We start from the raw sequence: 22,422 nt of genomic DNA, 5'->3' as shown, positions 1-22,422 counted from the left end.
GGTCCAACAAGCAAAACGCCCGACTCCAGAGAGTATGCCCGGCTTGGGCGAGGACCCGGGCGTTTTGTGCGAGTTGCGTTTTTGAACGCTTTTTGTATATCTTTTTTAGCACTTTTATCCCCTTGTATAAATGCCCATATCTAGGGTTTTTGCCATTTAGACTTTTAACATTGTTGAAGAACAAAGACTCCATTTGTGAGCACTCATCTTCATTTTGAAGATTTATCAAAATTCTTTGTGGTTGCATTCCAATCTATTGCTGAACTTAGGTTGAATGTTAAGGTATACTTACTAATTTTTGTGTTGCTAATTGGTGGAGCTATTGAGTTTTTGTTTGTAAAAGTAGCCATTGAGTTTTTTTTCTTGAGCTTTAATCTAAATCATTACAATCATCTCCTTCTTCTTCCTTATCTTTTTCATTGTTATATTTCTTGTTTGGTTTATTGGATATCTTTGCAAGAACAAATCCGAGCAACATATGATTCTTGAATCCACAAGATTCATAATTCATATTATATAGATATGAATAATCTTAAGTTACTAATGTCTTGATGCAAATATTACAGTACTACTTTCGTTTCATTGTAATTACTAAATCCTAGGGCTGGCAATTTTTTACACGACACGATAACACGACACGAACCAGCACGAAATTAATGAGTTTGAGTCAGAGCTTATTGGGTTCGTGTCCTTATTAGGTCGACCCGTTAAGGACACGAAAATTTCGTGTTGTGTTCGTGTCGGGTTCGTGTTATCCGTTAACAATACGTGTTCATGTCGTGTTCGTGTCGGGTTCGTGTTATCCGTTAACAAATAATATTTTAATATTATTAATTCTTATTATTTTCATTAAATCATTTAAATATTTAATCAATTTCCAATACATGTTGTTATCGTGTCGTGTTGACCCGAAGTGGTTCGTGTCATTAATGGGTTCGTGTCGTGTTCGTGTTCATGTTTGGGGTTTTCTTAATGGGTCGTGTTCGTGTTTGATGTTATCGTGTTCGTGTTTGATGTTATCGTGTTCGTATCGTTATCGTGTCGACACGATAACGACCCGACACGCACGATTTGCTACCCCTACTAAATCCCATTATAGATGTCTAAAGTCTAATAGTAATCCCACTAGAGTCATCTCATTATAATTGATTTTCTTTTATAGAAAAAAATAATATTTTTAATATTCCTAAATTATTTTCTATATTAAATTATTTATTGATTAGTCTACTTATTTTATTGTCACAAAAGTTTACACTATAATTTTGTCTCGTGAATTAAGTGAAGAAAGAGTAAAATAAAAATAATAATATTTCTATTTTAAAAAATAGAGTATCATTTAGAAGGAGACATTATGAAAAGGAAAAAGTGTGGGACGTAGGGAATACGTTACTCCTGTAGTCCAATAGTGAAACACTAGCAATTAAGCAGGCGAGCTTGAATTTGTGGGCTTCTAAGAATATGGACTCAATAATTAAACAATAAAAGCCCAATCATATGAACCCCAATAATAGAGAGTAGATTTATGAAATAAAAAAATGAAGAAAGACAATAATAGAGCATCATTTTGATAGGCCGACCACAAATAGCCTTCCTTACCCAATCCCCTCCAGAGCGGCGCGTGATGTCCACTCTGTACGCCACCGCCCACTACTGGCTGGTGGAGCACCCCAGCATCAGCCAATACGAATGGATCCCCAACCAATCCCCTGGCTCCACCCCTCTCTTCCTCTTCGCCACCGTGGCCACCTACCTCAGCCTCACCCTCCTCCTCTCCCTCCGCCCCCTCCCGTCCCCACCCCCCTTCCTCCGCCTCATCACCGCCTTCCACAGCCTCCTCCTCTGCCTCCTCTCCCTCCTCATGGCCGTCGCCTGCACCCTCTCCGCCCTCCACCAGTCCCCCACCCCGACCTGGCCCATCTGCTTCCCAGCCAACCACACCCCGCCGCGTGGCCCCACCTTCTTCTGGGCCCACGTCTTCTACCTCTCCAAAATCGCCGAGCTCCTCGACACGCTCCTCATCCTCCTCAGCGGCGCCCGCGGGAGGAGGCGCCTCACGCTCCTCCACGTGTACCACCACGCGGCCGTCGTGGCGGTGTGCCGCGCCTGGGTGTCGGAGCGCCAGTCGCTCTTCCCCGTCGCGCTCGTGACCAACGCGGCGGTGCACGTGCTCATGTACGCCTACTACCTGCTCTGCGCGATTGGGATAAGGCCGCGGTGGAAGCGCGTGGTCACCGACCTCCAGATCCTGCAGTTCGTCTTCAGCTTCGCGGTGTCGGGCTGGATGCTCCGGATCCACTTCGGGGGCGGGCCGGGTTGCGAGGGGATCCGGGTGTGGTGCGTTAATGCGGTGTTTAATGCGTCGCTATTGGCGTTGTTTGCGGACTTTCATGTCAACAATTATGCCAAGAGAAAGAGATTAGCTGAGGATGGGGATAATAAGAAGATATCGTGAATTTTTTTGTATTTTTATCCATTGAATTTTAGATTTCGATCGTGAGTTTCAAATGAATTTGATAAAAGCTTACTCCAATTTTAAGAAATGGATTAAGAATATTATCGTCTATTTAATTTATTACTTACTACTGGCTAACTTAAATTTAGTTTGGCTTTCGTTCATTTTAGGATTTGGATTTGAATTTGGGCTTCATTAAAATGAACTTTCAACTTAAGCAGAGGGGAGTCATTTAGAATTTACTACTAGTATAAATATTTTTAGGTGTTGTTTGGTAGTTATATCATATTTCGACTATAAATGATATATTCATTGATAGTTATTATAGTTTCAATTAGTTTATTTAAGTTGATTGGTGTTTGATAGCTAAAGATAATTGTGATTATTCTATTGACATGTTTGGTATACAACAAATTACTACTACAAATAAGGATTGAAGTTTGGATTGTCAAAATTATCCTCATCAATTTAACTTAATGACGAAACTATCCTCACGTTGCTCTAATTTTTCCCTACAAATCTAGCCGCCGCTCCCTCAGATTCTCTCCACGCAATTCTCGCTTCTACGCAGTTTCATTTTGTGCTTTCACATCACAAAGAATTTGGTGAGTTTTCTCATTTTCGTTTAAACAAGTAAGGTAACTTATTTTGTTTTTTCAACTTCCCCATTTATTGATCCCCTAAAATCCTAATCTGTTAAGATTTTATTGTTTGAGTTTTCGTTAGTTTTTTTTTCTAGTTTAAACGACACTGTGTAGGCTATTTATGTTAGTCCAACTAGCGAAACCAGACTCCAACCGAATTTGTTGGTTTATGTGTTGATTTCAATTTTTATCGATTAGTGGTAGGTTTGTAGCACTCCAAGTCGATGGTGAATAATCTCATTAACCACGTTAATCAAACCAGACTCCAATTGAATTTATTGGTTTATGTGTTAATTTCATTTTTATCAATTATTGGTAGGTTTGTAGCACTCCAAGTCGATAAGTCGATTGTGAATAATCTCGTTAATCACATTAATCAAATCTCTGACTTACTTTCAAATGATGATGTATTTTCGGAAAATCGTATCCCACCTAGGATGAAATACAAAACGTGATCAAAACACTTTGTTTTTAGTAGTATTAAAAAGTGAATGGACTATAATAATTGATTTTCTAACTTTTTTTTTTGAATTTCAAATTTTTGAAAAAAATATCATATCAAGTCTCTAACATTTCATAAATTACATTTCTGATCTTTTAATATGAGTGCAATGTGTAGTGCTAGTATGAGTTGAATATAATGTGTATAACAACTTGAGGAATATGTCTACTAATTTTTAAATATTTATAAATTAAATTGGGAGTTTGTAAAATTAATTTTAAATTATGGAGTAGCAATTTTGTAGTGATGTTGTTGGAATTAAATGCTTTATTTGCAAATTCAAGACCTCATTTTCCTAAATTTAATTATGAGTACCTTATTTATTTTTATTCCTTCAACAGAAATGTGCGTATAAATATTTTTTGATCCTGAACTGTAAAACTCTGCAGCAAAGCGAGAGAAGGAAGCTTTATGAGGTAAGCTCCGAGGATTTGATACTGTATCGTTTAGCTAAATTCTGAGTTGTGTATACTTAGGTAATTCTGTGATGAATTAACTTTTAGAAGGTTTGATTTTATTCAAGAATTTGACAGTACGTGGTATTGATTCTTTAGGTGAATTTTGAGTTTGATTATGTTTTGGAGGTTTTGATTTTGTCGATTGTGTATATATCGGTAAATTTGGAGCTTGATTATGTTTTGGTGGTTTTATGGCATCAAGATTTGATTGAATGTGTTATTGCTTCCTAGTAATTTGAACTTGATTAAACCTCAGGTGGTTTTGATATTTTGCCGATTAAGAGATGGAAAACCCAAAGAGATGTATTCACGAGGACCTGCTACGAGACTTACCCGATTGTTTATTGTTTGACATATTTTGGAGGTTGCCAATGACAGATGTGGTTAGGACTTCTGTTCTATCCAAACGCTGGAGGAATTTTTGGACCACTGCCCCCTTTCTTAACTTCGATAATCGTGCTATGTTGCTTGGTGATGGTAGTAAGCTTCAGAATTTTGTTAATCAGGCTTTGTCATGCTGGAATGGGGATAGGGTTTTGAAGTTCAGGTTTCATTCGTATCATGAGATTGCGAGTTCAATGTATAGCGATGTTGATTTGTGGGTGAATTTTGCACAGAGAAATGGAGTCGAAGAATTACATTTACATGTGTTGTGCATTACTAAAAGAGCTTGGCCTGGTTTTGATGGTAAGGAAGTTTACCGCGTGCCACCGTGCCTCTACTCTTACTCATCCCTAAAAGAGTTATCACTCCAATCTTGTAACTTGGAGATTAGTGGAAATGTGCAGTGGAATAAACTCGAGAGTTTGAAGATTAATGCTTACACGGCTGCTCCAGCTGTGATTAACCAAATATTGTCTGGTACTCCTCAGTTGAAAGTCTTTCACCTGACTTATGTTGACAAAGGTGGAATATTGAGTATCCAATCTAGTAGTTTGAAAGAGCTGTCTATTGACAAGTACATTTTGTGGCGCGACGATCTACTTGCGCTTTCGGATCTGAGAATCTGTACCCCGAATCTTGAAACATTAGAGATTAAAGGACTTCCATATAGGAAGTATTTTCTGACGGATGTCTCATCTTTGACACGTGCAGTTCTTGATTCGGTGCCCTTTGGTTTAGGCCATTTTTTGCAGATTTGGTTGTCACACGCATTGAGTCAAATTCTTCAAAGCATTCAACATGCGGAAAACATCGCGTTATCAGACTGTTGCACCGAGGTTTGGTTTCTTTGTGTTTCCTTTTATGACTTACATTTATTGTAGATGAATAAATTTGTATGTAGAAATCAGAACAATTATTTGATATAACAAATATCAAGAGCACACTTGTTGGCCAAGTTGGTTTTTGTTAGGGCTTCTTAATTTATGTTTGACCAAGTTGGTTTTGCTCTATCTTGTTTTGAATATAATCAAATGTATTGTTATATCAGGTGGTTGGAGCTTTGAAAATGAATTGTGTGCACTCAGCTTTTCTCAATGTCAAATCCCTAGAACTCAGATGTTGTTTTGATGACTACAAACAAGTAGTAGGTGTTCTAGCAATGTTCCCTCGGTTGGAGAAATTAATCATTAGAGACAAGAAAGAAGAAGGCCTCCAAGATGACACCGAGCCACTCAAGTTTGAGGCAAATATTCCCGAGTCCTTTCTTCTTCAGCTGAGGACGATTGAGGTTACTTGGTCTGAGCGCTACGACATATTCCCATTGATTGAGATTTTGTTAAAATACGCAAGCAAGCTAGAAAAGATTGTTTTCCAATTATATGAAATCAAGTCGCCTGCACCGTCAAATTCTCTGTCTTTGGTGTCACAGAAACTGAAGGGGATGCAGAGATCTTCGACTAACTGCACAATTAATATCACCCAGCTACGCATTTAATCATAGGAACGCCTCAGGTAACTAACTGATTGTCTTGTTTGGCAGGTAATTACCAGCTTTTGTCGTACATTTTCTTTCAAATATCAATGGCAACAGTATGTTTCTCTGGGGAGGGAAGTGCTAGGTTCCCTTTTCTTGCATTCGACTTGCTGTGCTGTGTCAATTATAGGTTCGTTTTGCAGTTGTATTTTGTTAGTACTATATGTTTATTCAGCACAGTAAAGCATTCGCACATTTTTGGAGTAACTGATGTTTTCATATGTAGAAGTTAGAACACTTCTTAACTTTAATGTGTGACATATGAAAACTAATGATTAGATTTAGATTGTCATTTATCAAGCTTGCTTTAATGTCTGATGCCAAACATCTCATGCTCAAAATTTAATTCTATCTTCAAATTGCATAGAAAATTGAAAATGCTACAGTTTATGTAATTATATTCTTTCAACGAGTTAATTGCACGGCCTGTTAACAAGTTCTTCTATCTTCAACACTTCTCCATCTCATCTTCTATTGCACAACCTACAGCAAATATTTCTGAAATATTTCTATCACTTGATCAATATTTCTTTAGATTTTATTCATGTAAATATTTCTTTAAAATATTAATATATTTATACGTAATTTTTTAGAATATTATCAAATATATTTCTTTGCCTATTTGGTGCCGAAATATTGAGTTGGTAGTGTAAGTTGCCTTTGAAAAAATTAGTAAAAAATTATGCGCCAAATGCCCAAATATGATAAAGAAAAGGATGATAAAATTTGTACCCCATTTGATTTTTTCACAAAGTGACAATTTGGGCCATATTTGACGTGTAGTTTCTGTTTCACAGGCCCTGCAACAAAATCACACTATAATACTGTAATTGAATTTGAATTTGAATTTGAATTTTATTATTCTCATTTATGATTCCAAATTTAAAAAGTAAAATACAAATAAACAAAAACATGAAAATCTACTAATATTAAGATTTAATTGTGATTCAAGAAAATGCAAATTAAAATAAAAGACGTTAAAAAATATTTGGAGCAAAGGCCGAGAAGAGTACGTTTTATATGAGCACAATGTATGTACTATGTGCATAGTATGCGCCACGTATAAGGCGTATAAGAATTGACGAAGATGTCTACTAAGTACTTAAATATTTTAAATATATATTAAAATTAATTCTAAATTAAAATAGTACTAGTATAATTTTGGTAATGTAGTTGAAATTAAAATTTAAGAAATCAATTTCATAATTTTAATTAATTTACTTCTATCTCATTCTTTAAAAATAGGATCCATTTTTATTTTGGTTTATCCTCTAATATTGAAAATTTTATACTCCAATCAATTTTCCTTTCTATCACTTTTATTTACTCCAACCAATTTTAGAACATTTTGTTTGTGGGAAATCAAAAAATTTCGTTTCCCAGGTGAAATTTGGGGAAATTGGGGATGGGGGTTATTTTTGTCATTTCCAAAATGCAATTAGGTCAAACTCATCTTCCACCTCTTCTATTTGGGCCATATTTGACATCAATTCTTGTAAATTAAACAATGGGGCCGAAAATTATATATGGGCCATATAATTTCAAAAATTATAGGACATATAATTCTGATTCAATTCTTCAGAGAATTAAATCTTTGAAATGTTAGAATTGAAATTAGGACAAAAATAAAAATAAAAATGAACATGCCCTAAGCTCAATAATTTAACATTTCCCTTGTGTTTTATTCTTATGAAATCGATTGGTTTATTTTATTTTTTATTTTTTAATCGATTGGTTTATATTCTCTCAATAGCGTTTCGTTAATATTACTACTATAAGATAATTAGTTTTATCCTTCTCTTGCAAATCTTTTAGGTAAACAAGATAATATTAAAACTAGTAGCAGCATATTACCTAGACTTTAATGTATATGTGTATGTGTGTATTCCATGAGTAATGGATGAGTTTATTAGATTTATTTCTTCATATGCAAATCAAATTAATGTTTTGTAAGTGTAACTGTTGTATTTGCCTATTGCTGAAAAGATTTCATAACGCGCTCTGGTAGTGCATTGCTTCCTCCGATGGCGTGCATTGTACTTTTAGTGACAAATCAACCCCAAGTAGCATATCTGATATTGTTCACAGCAATGCATAGGTGACATAGTTATCCTTTGGAGACCTTATTCACAGCAATGCATAGCTTACTAAATAAACCTGATTCGAAAAGGAAAAACTTTTTATTGTTTTACTTTGTTAAAAAAAATTTTATTTTATAATTTGCTTATTTAAGTAGGTTAATTGTCTTGATAGGTGCCTTGGTAGATAACATTGCTGAACCATCGACGAGCACAAGCACAAGCGCGAGCGGACGCGGATGCGGGCGATAAAAACAAGTTACATATTCACAAATACATGCATAGTACTATAACCATGGGCAAGTTATAGTAAGATTGTAACGCTAATGATACTTAATTGCATAAGTGAATTTTTTTTACACTAATTATAGGAATGAAGCCTAACATATTAACAATTCATTATCTTCTCCTTATCTTCTCCTTGTTGTAATATAGGATACTATATGTTGGATGAGTATTTTAGTTTGGAGGAAATATTTAAGATGACAATAGGTGAAATATATGGAAAATGATTTAGGAGAGGTAAAGTGGGGAAACTAAGAAACTCTCTATTCTTCAAACTTCTCAAGTTCTCAACTTCTATAAAATGTTACAACTCATCCCTATTTATAGGCACTCCTTAAATATTGTAGAATTCTCTACTTAATTCTTTATATTTTAAATAACTATATATTTTTAATAAAAAATCTAGATATTTTTAGATAATATCTATATTATAGAGAATTCCATCTTTAGTTAATTTCGCCAAAATATCTAGATATTTTCATCCCAAAGTCTAGATAATTCTACATAATATCTAATCTAGATATGGATATACTAATATGCTAACTAATTTTAAAGTGCTGATAAGGCTCGTTTCATGCATCGGTTTAGGGTTGAAATTCTGTGCATTTGGGGCGCTAATGTGCGTTTATGAGTTCAGGTGCGTAGTAAATCTGCCGGACCTAGGAGTTGCTGTTACCGGACCTGGCAGATGCAAAAGAGATGGAATTGAAGTAAAAATCGGAAGTCGTCGTTCGGACCTGGGAGAATCAAAAGTTGATGACAGGAGCAGAATGGAGCGAGAGCAGATTATTTTAAAGAGTCTTACTCAAGGGCAAGAGCGTCAAATCACCAGAGGGATACCCTAGGGATCAGAGCCTCACATATATAAGGAGCTCAACCTTGAAGAACAAGACAAGCCGTGAACAGCCACTTCTACACTTTTCTACTAGCTCTAGCTTTCGTTCCATGCTTTAGTTCCACACTTCAAATTTCTCATTTCGTCTGCTGCGCACTTGGATATGAAAGATTCTGGCCACCGTGGTTCTCATCGTTATCATCGTTATTTTGCTGTGTAACACCGCCTTGTTAACTTATTTGCTTTCGTTTAGTACTTTGTGGTTTTTAAGTTTCGCGTCTTTAGCTTCTGACTTTGATCTACTGGATTCGGACCTATTTCCAGTTATTATGGAAGTTTATGTTTGCTTTTGGTTAGATATCTCTGAGTTTATGTTTATTTTTTGCTTTTAGCTTTCGTCTTGTTACTGTTGGATGTTTGAAGCTGAAATATGTTGGTTTGTTGATGGAGGTTGGGGATTCGCGTATGGAGATGTTTGGATTTTGTTGAATCGTGGTGTTTTTGAGTTGGAGTTTCGCGTATTTGGTGTTTGCTGTTTACGTTGTGCATGATCATGACTGTTTACTTTCTGTTTCTGCATCCTTTAGGTCCAGTAGTGTAGATCTGTTAGTTTAGGCTTTAATTTCTCGTTTTAAGTCTAGATCTGAAGCTTGCTCTGTTTACATGGTGTTTAATACTCTGTTTTATCTGCTATTCTCGTTTGATTCCCGAAGAAGATGAAGTTGTTGGTAGTTAGAACCAGATCTGCTTTATGTCAACACTTTTCAGCATGTACTTTGCTTTTTCTGCATGTCCCCTAGACCTGTCAGTACGATTTGCTTCGTCTTTTTACTTTTCTCGCATGCTTTTCCAGATCCTGGTAGTTGAAGGAAATTTGTCTTTACTTTTCGCTTTATGCTTGTCTGTCCAAATTAGGAAAGTCTGTCTAGTTAAGTTTACTCCAGTTGTCTTAGAACTTTAAAATATCCCAGTCATGTATGTTCCGTACGTTCCCAGTTCTTAGACCCAGTAGGTAGAGTTAAATTTTTCTCTCTCTTAGACCAAGTAGTTTTAAGTTCTCGACCCACAAAAATTGCGTGGCAGCAGCCAACCCCTTTTCCCAAAACATCCTCGAATGCAGTTTCGTAACACCTTCGTCCTCGTGGGATCGATCCTTTACTTCCCTGTGCTAAGTTGTAGTATAGTGGGTTGAGGTTTTTGAAGGAATAGAGTGCACCCAACGACCCATTTCTAATAGTTTCATGATCTTCTAGCCTCTGAAGTCTAGTCGAATCCTCTGAACCTGTTAGATCGAGTGACATATCACACCGCACGCACTGCACTCCTAGGACCTGTCAAGTGCTAACGTACATTCAATCACGTGCTGTCACGTGGCACGAAAAGTGCAATATTGTAAACACAAAAATGCAATATACACTTGTAGAAATGATAGATGAATTTTGGCAGATTGCATTTTAGTTATAGGCGTATTGCATTTTATTGTTGAGTTTTGTATTTTAGATATTGACTGTTTAATTTGCATTTTATATGTAGACGAATAGCATTATACATAGTTTATTTTGCATTGTAGACAATTTATGTTAAAATGCAAAAATTAACAATATAAAATGCAATTTATCTATAACTAAAGTGCAATCTGCGGAAATGCATGTACAACTTCACAAATGTGTATTGCATTTTTTATGTTTACAATATTGCATTTTTCGTACCACGTGGCAGCACGTGACTGGATGTACGTTAGCATTCTAATTAAGGATGCACCCCAGTGCTCCCCTATCTAGATATTCACAAAATCAAGTTTATATTTTAATATTCCAACACCCCCTCTTAAACTTGATTTGTCATTCCGAGCAGCGTCCTGATCTTGATAAAGTCTTCGTACTAGAGGGGCTTTATGAAAATATCGGCAACTTGATCTTGCGATTTCACATACTCGACTTGAATCTCCTGATTTGCAACGCATTCTCTGATGTAGTGGTAGCAGGTGTCGATGTGCTTGCTTCGGTTGTGGAACACTGGATTTTTTGATAGCGCAATCGCCGATTTGTTATCCACACAAATAGTTGTTGGCTCATTTTTGTGGCCACCCGAGCTCTGATAATAAACTTTTGAGCCAAACTGCATGACAAACACTGAAGGTGGCTGTCACATATTTGGCTTCACAGGTTGATAAAGTGACAATGGGTTGCTAGACATCCAAATGAAAGCATTGTCTTCTATGTAGAACACATATTCACTTGTACTATTACGGTCATCAGTGTTTCCAGCCCAATCACTATCGTTGTAGCCAACAAGCCTATAATTATTAGTAGTTGAATATAATAGGCCATAGTCGATCGTACCTTTGAGACATCGCGGTATTATCTTCGCTGCCTTGAAGTGGGTGATGGTTGGATTCTCCATGTAGCGACTTACGAGCCCTGTAGCGTAAAATATATCCGACCTTGTGCAAGTTAAGTATCATAAGTTTCCAACCAAGCTCTTGTATAGTGTTGGCTCCACCTTTTCATCTTTATCATTTTTAGACAGCTTGATCCCGCATTCCACCGATGTGTTGATTGGGTTGCAATCCTCCATTTTGAACTTCTTCAGGATCTCCTTTGCGTAGTTCTTGTGTGATGAAAACTCCATGTTTGAGTTGCTTTACTTCCACTCCGAGATAGTATGCTGATAGCCCGATGTCTACCATCTCGAATTCTTCAGTTATTGCCTTCTTGAATTCCTCGAACATGCTTGGGATTGTTTCCAATGAAAATGAGATCATCCACATACAAGCACACTATTAAGATATTACTTTTCACATAGAGCGCATGTTCATGTGGGCATTTGGTGAAACCATTATCTTCAAGATACTTGTCGATCTTGTTATTCCAAGCCCTTGGTGCTTGCTTTAGCCCACACAAGGCTTTCTTCAACTTCAAAACTTTATCTTCTTGGCCATTGATACGTTCGGATTTTTCACGATTTTAAGGCTATTATTTGGTCCGTTTTGAGTGTCAAAGTTGCATTACATGTCCATTATTCGCTTATGTTATTCATTTTGGTATTTTGACGTGTTTTGTGAGAAATATGCAAAATAAAGCAAAAAAAGGGCATAAAAAGGTGAATTTCCGGAAGCTGGAACTGAAGGGACGCCCAGCGGGCCGCTGCAACATGCAAAGCGGTCGCTGCAAAGACTCCACAGGGCTTTGACTCTCTCTAGCGGTCGCTAGACCCTTGCCAGCGACCGCTGGGAAAACGCGGCGCGCGACAGCTGTGTTCAAACTCAATTTTTCAGCGATCCCAAAGTCCAATCAGAGCGTTCTATACACCATTCTCTTCGTCTTGAAAAGATCTTCAAGTTGGTACCAAGATCACCTCAATCGGAGTTCTGTTGAGAGAGCTACCACCGTTCTACCAAAGTCACGCAAAGCTGTCAACTGCAGTTTAGGCGGAAATTTAAAGAAGGAAAGAAGATATTACCTTATGAAGCCAAATCTTTTCCTTCTTCTATGGGGCACGAAAATTCCATATTTCCTAATGCTTGGAGGAAACTTATTACTCCCTCCGTCCCGCCTAAGATGACACATTCCTTAGCCGGCACGAGATTTTAGGAGTTATTGGTTAAAGTGTTTAATTGGAGAGAGAAAAGGTGGGTGTAAGTATTAAAATAGAGAGGGAAAGAAAGATGAATATTTTAATAGGAGTGAGAAAAGGTTGTTGGGTGTATTAATTGGAGAGAGTAAGTTTCCAAAAAAGAAAATGTGTCATTGAAGCTCGGCTACTTTTGTTTAGACTGTGTGCACAGAAAGGAATAACAAGCTTCCTAGGTCCAGTGAATCCACTAGATCACAGGGTCTAGGAACTCACGGATCGTTGGAAGATCTCGGTCGTTGGACACACAGAATACCTCTTCAAAAACCCTCAACCACGTATACTAAAATTAGCACAGGGAAGTAGGGATCGATCCCACAGAGATGAATGCGCAATTAAACATGCTCAAGGATTCGGGACTATTTTTGGGTTGGCTGCTGCCACGCAATTTTTGGGTTGAGGAAATTAAACTAAACTTGGAGTTGAAATCTGCTACGCTAACAGCTAGATCTAGGCAGAAACAGAAATCATGCATATAAACTGGAACAAGCGGAACAATCACTAGATCTAAAAAACTATTCTCTAATTACCTAGATCTGGGAAATAAACTGACGGTGGGGACCATTTGCTGAAACGGTAAGTACGGACAAAAAGCTGGAAAACAACTAACTAAAGTACTAACTAATAGCGACATCATCTTCTCCAACAATTTGCATAAAAATTTTCAGTAAAAACAGAGATAGGACGTAATAAAAAACGAAGCAGACTGAATTTAAAGCAATTAAACGAAGAACAATTAAAACTAACAGATCTGCGACTACTAGACGAAGTAAAATTAAAAGAGAGCAGAAAGTTCGAAATCCATGCACAACTTGATTCCCCTGTTCAGATCCAACTTCGGATGCTAAATCCACTCTGGATCCAAGCATCCGAAACAAACTCCATCCAAATTTATGTCCATGGCTACAGATTCGCTGATCAACCACCGATCAACAACAACAACACAGATCCACCACCTATCTCCCAGATCAAGCACAGAAACATCCAAAACAGAGAATAATATTCAACTGCCGAAATAAAACCTCAAACAAAAACTCAGAATCAACATAATCAACTCAAAATAAACACCATCATGACATAAACTAAATGCATAGATAATCGGTACTAGCAAACAACCAAATCGACTTCCAAACGTTGAAGTTCGACGGAATAAAAGTGCAGAAACTGAATGTAAACTGAATGTATCTTCGCCCTCCGTGAGGACGGTGTTACCGCTAACTCTCTCTGAAGATGAAACCCCTAGAAACCCTTAACTACCCCAGAATTCCCATTTTTCCCAAGTGTGTGTAAGTGTGTGAGCTGAGAGCAAAATCATGTCTATCTTGTGTGCTGCATGCTCCTTTATATATAGGCGTGGAAGTGGGTCCAGCGAGGTATGAATAGTCTTTGTTGCCCTCAGCTATTGACTCCCTTCGTCCAGCCATTTTTTTTCTCTTCAACTCTGCTCACTTTCCTTCGTTTTCCTTCGCTAGTCCATTGCCTCCAGCTCCATCTCTTCCTGGATCTAGCGATTCCTTCACACACCTGGCTTAAAAACTGCGTTAGACCCAGTAAAATAAAGTGTTTTTCACCACATAACCGATGCATGAAATTAGCCTTATCAGTCATCTTAGTTGGGACAAACTAAAAAAGAAAACGTGTCATCTTAAGCGGGACGGAGGGAGTACCAAATTTAAATCCTTCTCAAGCCTATATATACCCCATAACCTCATTCATTCAATTCACCCTTCCATAGCCCCAAAAAGGGGAGCTTTCATAGCTCCTCCTTCCATTCTCCAACCCTAATTCATTCATCCATCACCATTATTGGAGATTGAAGCAAGGCAAGAGGAGCATGGAGACTTCAAGATTCATCCTTGGGTTTTGATTGTTTATTTCATGTCTCATACTTTAATTATTGTTTTAGTTCATCTGTCTATGGATTGCTAAACAATAGAATTTTGAGGTTTGATAGTATTTGACTTTTATGTTTAATGTTCAGAACTCGTTTCCACTTGATTTTTCTTGAACTTTTGTTCGACTAATTGGCTGTTCCCTTGATTATTGTCAATCTTTGATCGGTGATAGCTTTGCTTTGATTGGTTTATCTTATATGTTCATACAATATTTGTGACATGAGTATTGATGCATGATAGGGACAAATCGTGATAAAACTTGAGTCGGATGAACGTAGAACTAATTAGAATAACTAAAGAGTTAGTGAAATCATTATCCTCGAAATTCCTCTATTTGTCTGATTCTATCTTCTTTGCTTTTGTTGTTTTAGTTTGTTTATTTGTTTTATTTTAAACCCAAAACTCTTGTTTCTCTAGATAGTATTTGACGCTTAGTACATGATAGTCAGTTGCAATTATATTCTCCGTGTTCGATATCCCGGTACTGACCTTTAGTTATACTATTCCTACTCTGTATACTTGCAGATATTTAAGGAAGTTTTATTCTTAATTGGCTAGAATTTAATTCTCACTCATGTCTTCTATAAGATATGTCTAAAATAAAGTACATTATTTAAATCTTGGACAGACATGAAAAATTAAATTCAAATTAATTCCTTATTCAAGATTAGGAAGAGAGATAATTATATCATTTAATGAATTCCTATATATCTATCCTAATTAGGATATCTAGATATATAATATTTAAGAAACTATTTAATTATTCTCATCTATATCATTTGGGATTAAATATAATATATTTATTTCCCTAGATATAGAAAATAATCAAAATATTCCTAAAATCTAGGGAAATCTTCTCAAAATATTTTATTTCTATTAAATAATATTATTTTAATAATATCTATTAATTTTAGGAATTAAATAATCATTAAAATATTTCTTCATCGTTATCTCATCGTACGAGGTTTGCACGAACGATGAACAAAGAAAATTCCGGCGAGTTCGTCGCCGGAATCCGGCAAACCTGATCGGACACGCATCTCGGCCAGCAGCGTGCACGTTCGGCGTAGCTACTCTCGGCCATGCGTCGAATCATAGGGTTCGGCTTCTTGGCCAGAAATTCACGAGACGCCGGCGATTTCTCTAGGCCAGGAGACTCACGCCTAAGACGGAGCTCCTCTCGGCCAAAATCGCCTCCTCGTCACGTCCAGCCGCTCCGACGTTCGCTCCCACTGCATCAGCCATCGTCTCATGTCGACGTGCGGCGATCTCGGCCAGATTCTGGAGCAGCTCCGGGAACTTCTCAGCATGCCTCGCCGGTCCTCCGTTGATCTCGCACAGGTCGCCGGCTAGGGTTTGCGGTCTCGGCCGGCGGCGCATACGGGCCCACGCTCGTCTGTGCGTCACCCCGTCACCATCGACCCACGGCTCCCACTGCTTCGACCACCCTTTCTCCGATCATACGCAACGCGATCCGTCTCGGCGCAAGCGCGACAGATCATATGTCTCGCGTGATCGAAAAATTCAAGTTCTTTGATTCGATAGTTCTTGAGTTCATCATGCATATTTAACAACTAAATACAAGAACACTCTAGGAAATCAAATAACGCATGCATACATGAATTTCGCGAAGTTTAAATCCAAATAATTAGAGCCAAAAATTGGCTTTGATACCGATTGTAAGGGTTGGCAGCGGAAGCATGCAATAAATCAGAGACTAGATCTATTTAGCAGATTATTTAGGCAAATTCTATTCGCGCAATTTTCACGTGTATCATGCTCATAACTCAAATCAAATCATGCTTTTGATTAATTGAAACCTAAAACAGGCTTTTCTACAGAGAATAAGTTATACCTTCTTGATTCTCCAAAGAATGGCGGATGACTTGCTACTTCTCCACGTGCCGATCTTCAATACTCGACCACGGATCTTCTGACTGGTTCCCGAACCGTATTCCTATATCAATGTGGGCTGATCTCAACAGAAGCCTTAAGACTCGAATAAAGAAGACAGAAATTCTCACGGAGGAGAGCTAAAAAAATCGTCCAGGTCAAGATAAAGAGCTTGATTGTGTACAAAATAATGTGTGTCCGTCTCTCCTTTATTCTCCTATTTATTATAATTCATATTAGGCCAAGTTAGAGATCTATGGAAGGCTTTGGATATGGGCTCCCCAAATTAGCTTAGGACTAATTAAATTGAACCCACAATTTAATATAAGCTTATATTGGAATATTATTTGCAGCCACTACAGAAATAATATTGCACTCCCCATCCAAATTCGAAATTACAAGTAATCTGAGTTTCCATTTATAATTAAATGTTTATTTCCTGCACTTAAGATAGAAATGTCCATTAATTAATTATTGTTTGCTATGGACTTAATTAATTAACTTCTTATTAATTCCAAGAGTGGATTAAGCACGAAACTCTTATTTATTATTCATAGAGTAATCAAACTCCAACTAGCTAGGTTCCGAATAATAAAACCTTGTTTCACGCTCCTCTTGAGGAAATTATCAAACAAGACTCCCCTCGCGTGCGTTCCTATATAATAGCAATCCTAGCACCGCTAGATATTAATACTACCCAATATACCATGCTTATTGGGTTATGAAAAACCCGCACCATTTGATAAATCAAAGTAGTGCATAATCAATATCGTATGCTCAATGCTAACGTATGTAGATTAAGAAATACTTATTTATCAAGACCTCGTCTTTCAGTAGATGACATAAAGACACGTCTTGCTGTTGGATCCGTTCAGTGCTATACCACACCAATGTCATCTTATTTCATTAAGGCTTAGAAACAATCGGACTGACATTGCAACCTTTCTCGATAAGTAGTCAAAGCCTATCTAGGTTGTGAAATTCTTCTTTTTCTTTGTTTAGAACTGACCGTGTTACCTTAAAGTGGACGACGCCCACAACCGGTCTACTAAAACAAAGACTTAGACTTTGTTAAGTTCTTATACATTTAAACATGTAATAAAACAACCATTAAATGTAAAACATAACAACATTATGACAAAAATAATCTGTTTTATTCCTTGAAAAATAAAATAAGAGTTATTACAATATCCAATCACTCGAAACGTGATTTCTAGTATACAAAACTCTAATAGTTCGAGAAAAGTTCATTATTCAAAACCCGACCAGTTTGGATTTGTTCAAAGAATAATAATAGGTAAACGTATATATATACATGTACATCTCGAAGTGGACAAACTCTTGAAAACAAGATAGTATTAATTAATTTAAAGTTCATAGCAAACTAAAAAAATAATAACTGGATATTGACAACTTAATCACGGAAAATATTATAAATCAAAATGGAACTCAATTACTTAGAATGTTTAGGAATGGACATAAGGTCATTATTATTTTCTATAGTGGTCCAAAATAATAATCCATCCGTCCCGTAAAAAAGGACACTCCATTCCATAAAAATATCCCATTTCATTTGTGGAAAGTTCTCCCGTTTCATTTATAAGTCTCACTATCCACTAACACTAACTATCATTCTCCTCATCTCTCTTATTTTATTAATCATGTATTAATTCATGTAGCGTCCCAAATATTCTACTTTTTTGGGACGGAGAGAGTATTTCATTTGTATATGTATATGAGTTAATTAATTTAATTAGTACATGTCGAATGGGTTAGCCCCAGTCCATACTTCCCTATATCCCTAACCTAGTCCATTAACATGATTCTATAAATAGAAGACAACACAATCAACATTATCATTATTCACACATGAAACTCTAGCCTCCACCATGAGGAGAGCTCTATGGCAATCATTTGTGGATGATTTCGAGATATTCTTCATATCACATTTTTAACGTATTCTATGTGAATTTAAGTGATATATTCATATATCTATGTCATAATCACCTAAATAGATAGGTAAAAATCCGTTTGTTTTTACACTCTTCAACATGTCCTAATTTTATATATTAGTTTTATAATAAAATATGAGTGGGATAAAGTTAGTTTAATGAGAGGTACATAAGCAAAAATAGAAAAAATAAATAAAAAGTTTATTGATGGATAAAAAAAATATCAAAATAAAAAGTTTATTGATGGATGGATAAAGTATTAGAATGATAAAAATTAAAGTATTGTGGCATATGTAAAATCTATCGTATTCATGGTGGGTGGAAATTTCTCTAACGTCCAATCGGTCAAATTTGAGGAAAATAAATCGGCTCCACAATTTTCTGCATGCCGTTTCTCAACCGATTGCCAAAAATTATGCATATATTTATAGAGTAATCCTTCCGTCCCAGATAATTTGGGACACTTTGATCCGGCACGGATTTTAAGAAATGTAATGAAAAGTGAGTTGAAAAAATTGGTGGGAGGTGGGTCCTACTTTTAAAGTATTAGTTTTATAATAAAATGTGAGTAGGAATGAGTTAGTGGAATATAGAGTCCACTACTAAAAATGGTAAAAGTGAAGTGAGACAAATTATATGGGACGACCCAAAATAGAATCCTGGGTCGAATTATCTGGGACGGAAGAAGTATTATATACTCTTATCTCTTTTATAAAAATGACATCTATATTTTCCTCTTGCGAATGAAAATAGTCTATTTTTATTTGAAAAAAAATTTCTTTTTTATAAGGTAGAACTTATTTTTCATAAACAATACACCAATCATTTATTATTCCCTTCATTCTTTATTAATAAATACTCCCTCCGTCCCATTAAAAATGCAACGTTTGTTTTTGCGCACTTGTTTTGAAAAAATTATAATAAATAACTAAAGTGGTGAAAAAATAAAGTAAGAGAGAGAACAATGTAGAGGAGAGTCCCCTTTATATTATTCTCATTTTTACTTTATTTTTTTTCCACTTTAACTATTTATTATTATTTTTTCAAAATATGTGTGAAAAAGCAAATGTTTCATTTCTAATGGGACAGAGGGAGTATTTTTTTGGCATGACGACTAAAAATTTTGTTTGAAGTGAATGGTGAATAAGAATTGTGTTTTAAGTGAATAATGAATAAAGTAAGATAAATAAAGTTAGAAAGGTGCAAGAGAATAAAAAAAAAGGAAAATATTATTTTATTAATTAAAAATAATTCAATTATCTTAAAAAAATTTTAAAAAGAGAAAATAACTCAATTTACATGAAATGAAACGAGATAAGTACTTATGTTTTAAAAAACTTTAGACAAATATAAAAATAAATTAATCGTCCACCATAACACACAAGTGAGAATCTAAAATATTGACAAAAGGTGAAATACGGACTAATATTTGTGGTGATCTTATTAAATTTTTTTCCGTCAATAGACATGTGTCTATAAATATTTTACACTGAACAATAACGCCTGCAGCAGAGCAAGAGAAGGAAGCTTTTTGAGGTAATCTACGAGGATTTGATATTGTATCGTTTAGGTAATTTCTGAGTTGATTATATGCCATTGCTTGGTGTGTGTTTAGGTACAGTTTGTGATGAATTAACTTTTAGAAGTTTTGATTTTTATTTTTTCAATTGCTAAATGATACTCGACAATTTGACAGTACGTGGTATTGATTCGAATACGTTTATGTGAATTTTGAGTTTAATTATGTTTTGTAGGTTTTGATTTTGTCGATTGTGAATGTGATAGCATGAGTTATTGATTTGAATATACATCGTAAATTTCGCGCGAGTTTGATTTGGTTTTGTGGTTTCATGGCATCGAGCTTTGATGGAATGTGTTATTGCTTCCAAGTAATTTCAGCTTGATTACACCTCAGGGTTTTGATATTTTGCTGATTATGAGATGGAAAGCTCAAAGAGATGTAATCATGGGGACCTTCTAAGAGAGTTGCCTGATGTGTTAATATTTGACATATTTTGGAGGTTGCCAATGACGGATGTGGTTAGGACATCTGTTCTATCGAAAGGCTGGAGGAACTTTTGGACCACTGCCCCCTTTCTCAATTTCGATAATCGTGCTATGTTGTTTGATGATAATAGTAAGCTTCAGAATTTTGTTAATCAAGCTTTGTCATGCTGGAATGGGAATAGGGTTTTGAAGTTCAGGTTTCATTCGCATAATGAGATTGCGAGTTCAATGTTTAGTGATGTTGATTGGTGGGTGAATTTTGCCCAGAGAAATGGAGTTAAAGAATTAGATTTACATGTGTTGTGCATTACTAAAAGAGCTTGGCCTGGTTTTGATGGTAAGGAAGTTTACCGCGTGCCACCGTGCCTCTACTCTTACTCATCCCTAAAAGAGTTATCACTCCAATCTTGTAACTTGGAGATTAATGGGAATGTGCAGTGGAATAAACTCGAGTGTTTGAAGATTAATGCTTTTAGGGCCGCTCCAGATGTGATTGGCCAAATATTGTCTAGTACTCCTCAGTTGAAAGTCTTTTACCTGACTTATGTTGACAAAGGTGGAATATTGAGTATCCAATCTAATAGTTTGAAAGAGCTGTCTATTGACAAGTACATTATGGGGCCGGATGATTTCTTTGTGCTTTCCGATCTGAGAATCTGTACCCCGAATCTTGAATCATTAGAGATTAAAGGACTTCCATATAAGAAGTATTTTCTGACGGATGTCTCATCTTTGACGCGTGCAGTTCTTGGTTCGGTGCCTTTTGGTTTAGGCCATTTTTTGCAGGTTTGGTTGTCAAAGGCATTGAGTCAAATTCTTCAAAGCATTCAACATGTGGAAAACGTCGCATTATCAGTCTGTTGCCCCAAGGTTTGGTTTCTTTGCATTTCCTTTTATGACTTACATTTATTGTAGATGAATAGTGATGTATAAATTTGTATGTAGAGATCAGAACAATTACATGATAGAGATTTTAACAAATATCAAGAGCACACTTGTTGGCCAACTTGTCTGGTGCCGGCAGTGTTTTTGTTAGGGCTTCTTTATATTTAACCAAGTTGGTTTTGCTCTATCTTATTTTGAATATAATCAAATGTATTGTTATATCAGGTGGTTGGAGGTTTGAAAATGAATTTTAGGCACTCAGCTTTTCCCAATGTCAAATCCCTAGAACTCAGATGTTGTTTGGATGACTGCAAACAAGCAGTAGGTGTTCTAGCGATGTTCCCTCAGTTGGAGACATTAGTCATTAGAGGCAAGAAAGAAGACGGCCTCCAAGATGACACCGAGCCACTCAAGTTTGAGGCAAATATTCCTGAGTCCTTTCTTCTTCGGTTGAGGACAATTGAGGTTACTTGGTCTGATCAGGGCTACGACATATTCCCATTGATTGAGATTCTGTTAAAATACGCAAGCAAGCTAGAAAAGATTGTTTTCCAATTATATACAATCAAGTCGCCTGCACCATCAAATTCTTTGTCTTTGGTGTCACAGAAACTGAAGGGGATGCAGAGATCTTCGACTAACTGCACAATTAATCTCACCCAGTTAAGCCTTTAGTCATAGGAACGCCTCAGGTCACTAACTGATTGTCTTGTTTTATGGGTAATTACTAGCTTTTGTCGTACATTTTCTTTCAAATATCACTGGCAAAATCATGCTTCTCCAGGGAGGGAAGCTAGTTTTCCTTTTCTTGCTTTCGACTTGCTGTGCTGTTCAACTAAAGTTTCATTTTGCGGATTGTATTTTTGTACCCTATGCTTATTCAGCGCAGTAAAGCATTCTCTCACATTTTTGGAGTAAACTGGTGTTGTTTTCATACGTAGTACACTTCTTAATTTCCTTCTGTGACAAATGAAAACTAATGATT

General features: G+C 36.3%; 4 protein-coding genes across 14 annotated transcripts; 3 read left to right on the top strand and 1 right to left on the bottom strand.

Annotated features, from left to right (window-relative positions):
* Window positions 1-1,444: 1,444 nt before the first annotated feature.
* On the top strand, window positions 1,445-2,563 carry LOC125211615 (elongation of fatty acids protein 3-like). The gene has a single exon (XM_048111486.1). The coding sequence runs from the start codon at window positions 1,622-1,624 to the stop codon at window positions 2,450-2,452; it is 831 nt and encodes a 276-aa protein (XP_047967443.1). The 5' UTR covers window positions 1,445-1,621; the 3' UTR covers window positions 2,453-2,563.
* Window positions 2,564-3,042: 479 nt separating this feature from the next.
* LOC125211548 (F-box/LRR-repeat protein 25-like) lies at window positions 3,043-6,249 on the top strand. 11 transcript variants are annotated; one of them, XM_048111401.1, is made up of 7 exons: window positions 3,043-3,057; window positions 3,940-4,014; window positions 4,313-4,603; window positions 4,674-4,743; window positions 4,845-4,917; window positions 5,152-5,276; window positions 5,489-6,181. In XM_048111401.1, exons 3-7 carry the CDS (start codon window positions 4,341-4,343, stop codon window positions 5,933-5,935), a joined length of 978 nt encoding a protein of 325 aa, XP_047967358.1. In that variant the 5' UTR covers window positions 3,043-3,057; window positions 3,940-4,014; window positions 4,313-4,340; the 3' UTR covers window positions 5,936-6,181. The 11 variants fall into 11 exon arrangements, with proteins under 11 accessions (XP_047967358.1, XP_047967349.1, XP_047967353.1 ...); XM_048111396.1 differs by lacking the exon at window positions 3,043-3,057 and having other exon boundaries at window positions 4,845-5,276; XM_048111393.1 differs by lacking the exon at window positions 3,043-3,057 and having other exon boundaries at window positions 4,313-5,276; window positions 5,489-5,728; window positions 5,981-6,249.
* Window positions 6,250-11,317: 5,068 nt separating this feature from the next.
* Window positions 11,318-11,903, bottom strand: LOC125209122. The gene is made up of 3 exons (XM_048108729.1): window positions 11,700-11,903; window positions 11,515-11,615; window positions 11,318-11,468 (listed from the first exon to the last, which is right to left on the bottom strand). Exons 1-3 carry the CDS (start codon window positions 11,901-11,903, stop codon window positions 11,318-11,320), a joined length of 456 nt encoding a protein of 151 aa, XP_047964686.1.
* Window positions 11,904-20,486: 8,583 nt separating this feature from the next.
* Window positions 20,487-22,112, top strand: LOC125209121 (putative F-box protein At1g49610). Its single transcript, XM_048108728.1, has 2 exons — window positions 20,487-21,422; window positions 21,663-22,112. The coding sequence occupies exons 1-2, from the start codon at window positions 20,487-20,489 to the stop codon at window positions 22,110-22,112; spliced, it is 1,386 nt and encodes a 461-aa protein (XP_047964685.1).
* The last annotated feature ends 310 nt before the right edge of the window (window positions 22,113-22,422 follow it).

This window comes from Salvia hispanica, chromosome 3 (assembly GCF_023119035.1).
Source record: "Salvia hispanica cultivar TCC Black 2014 chromosome 3, UniMelb_Shisp_WGS_1.0, whole genome shotgun sequence".
Classification (NCBI taxonomy): domain Eukaryota; kingdom Viridiplantae; phylum Streptophyta; class Magnoliopsida; order Lamiales; family Lamiaceae; genus Salvia; species Salvia hispanica.
Note: the sequence above shows the minus strand (reverse complement) of the source record. Positions and strands in the feature narration are given on the sequence as shown.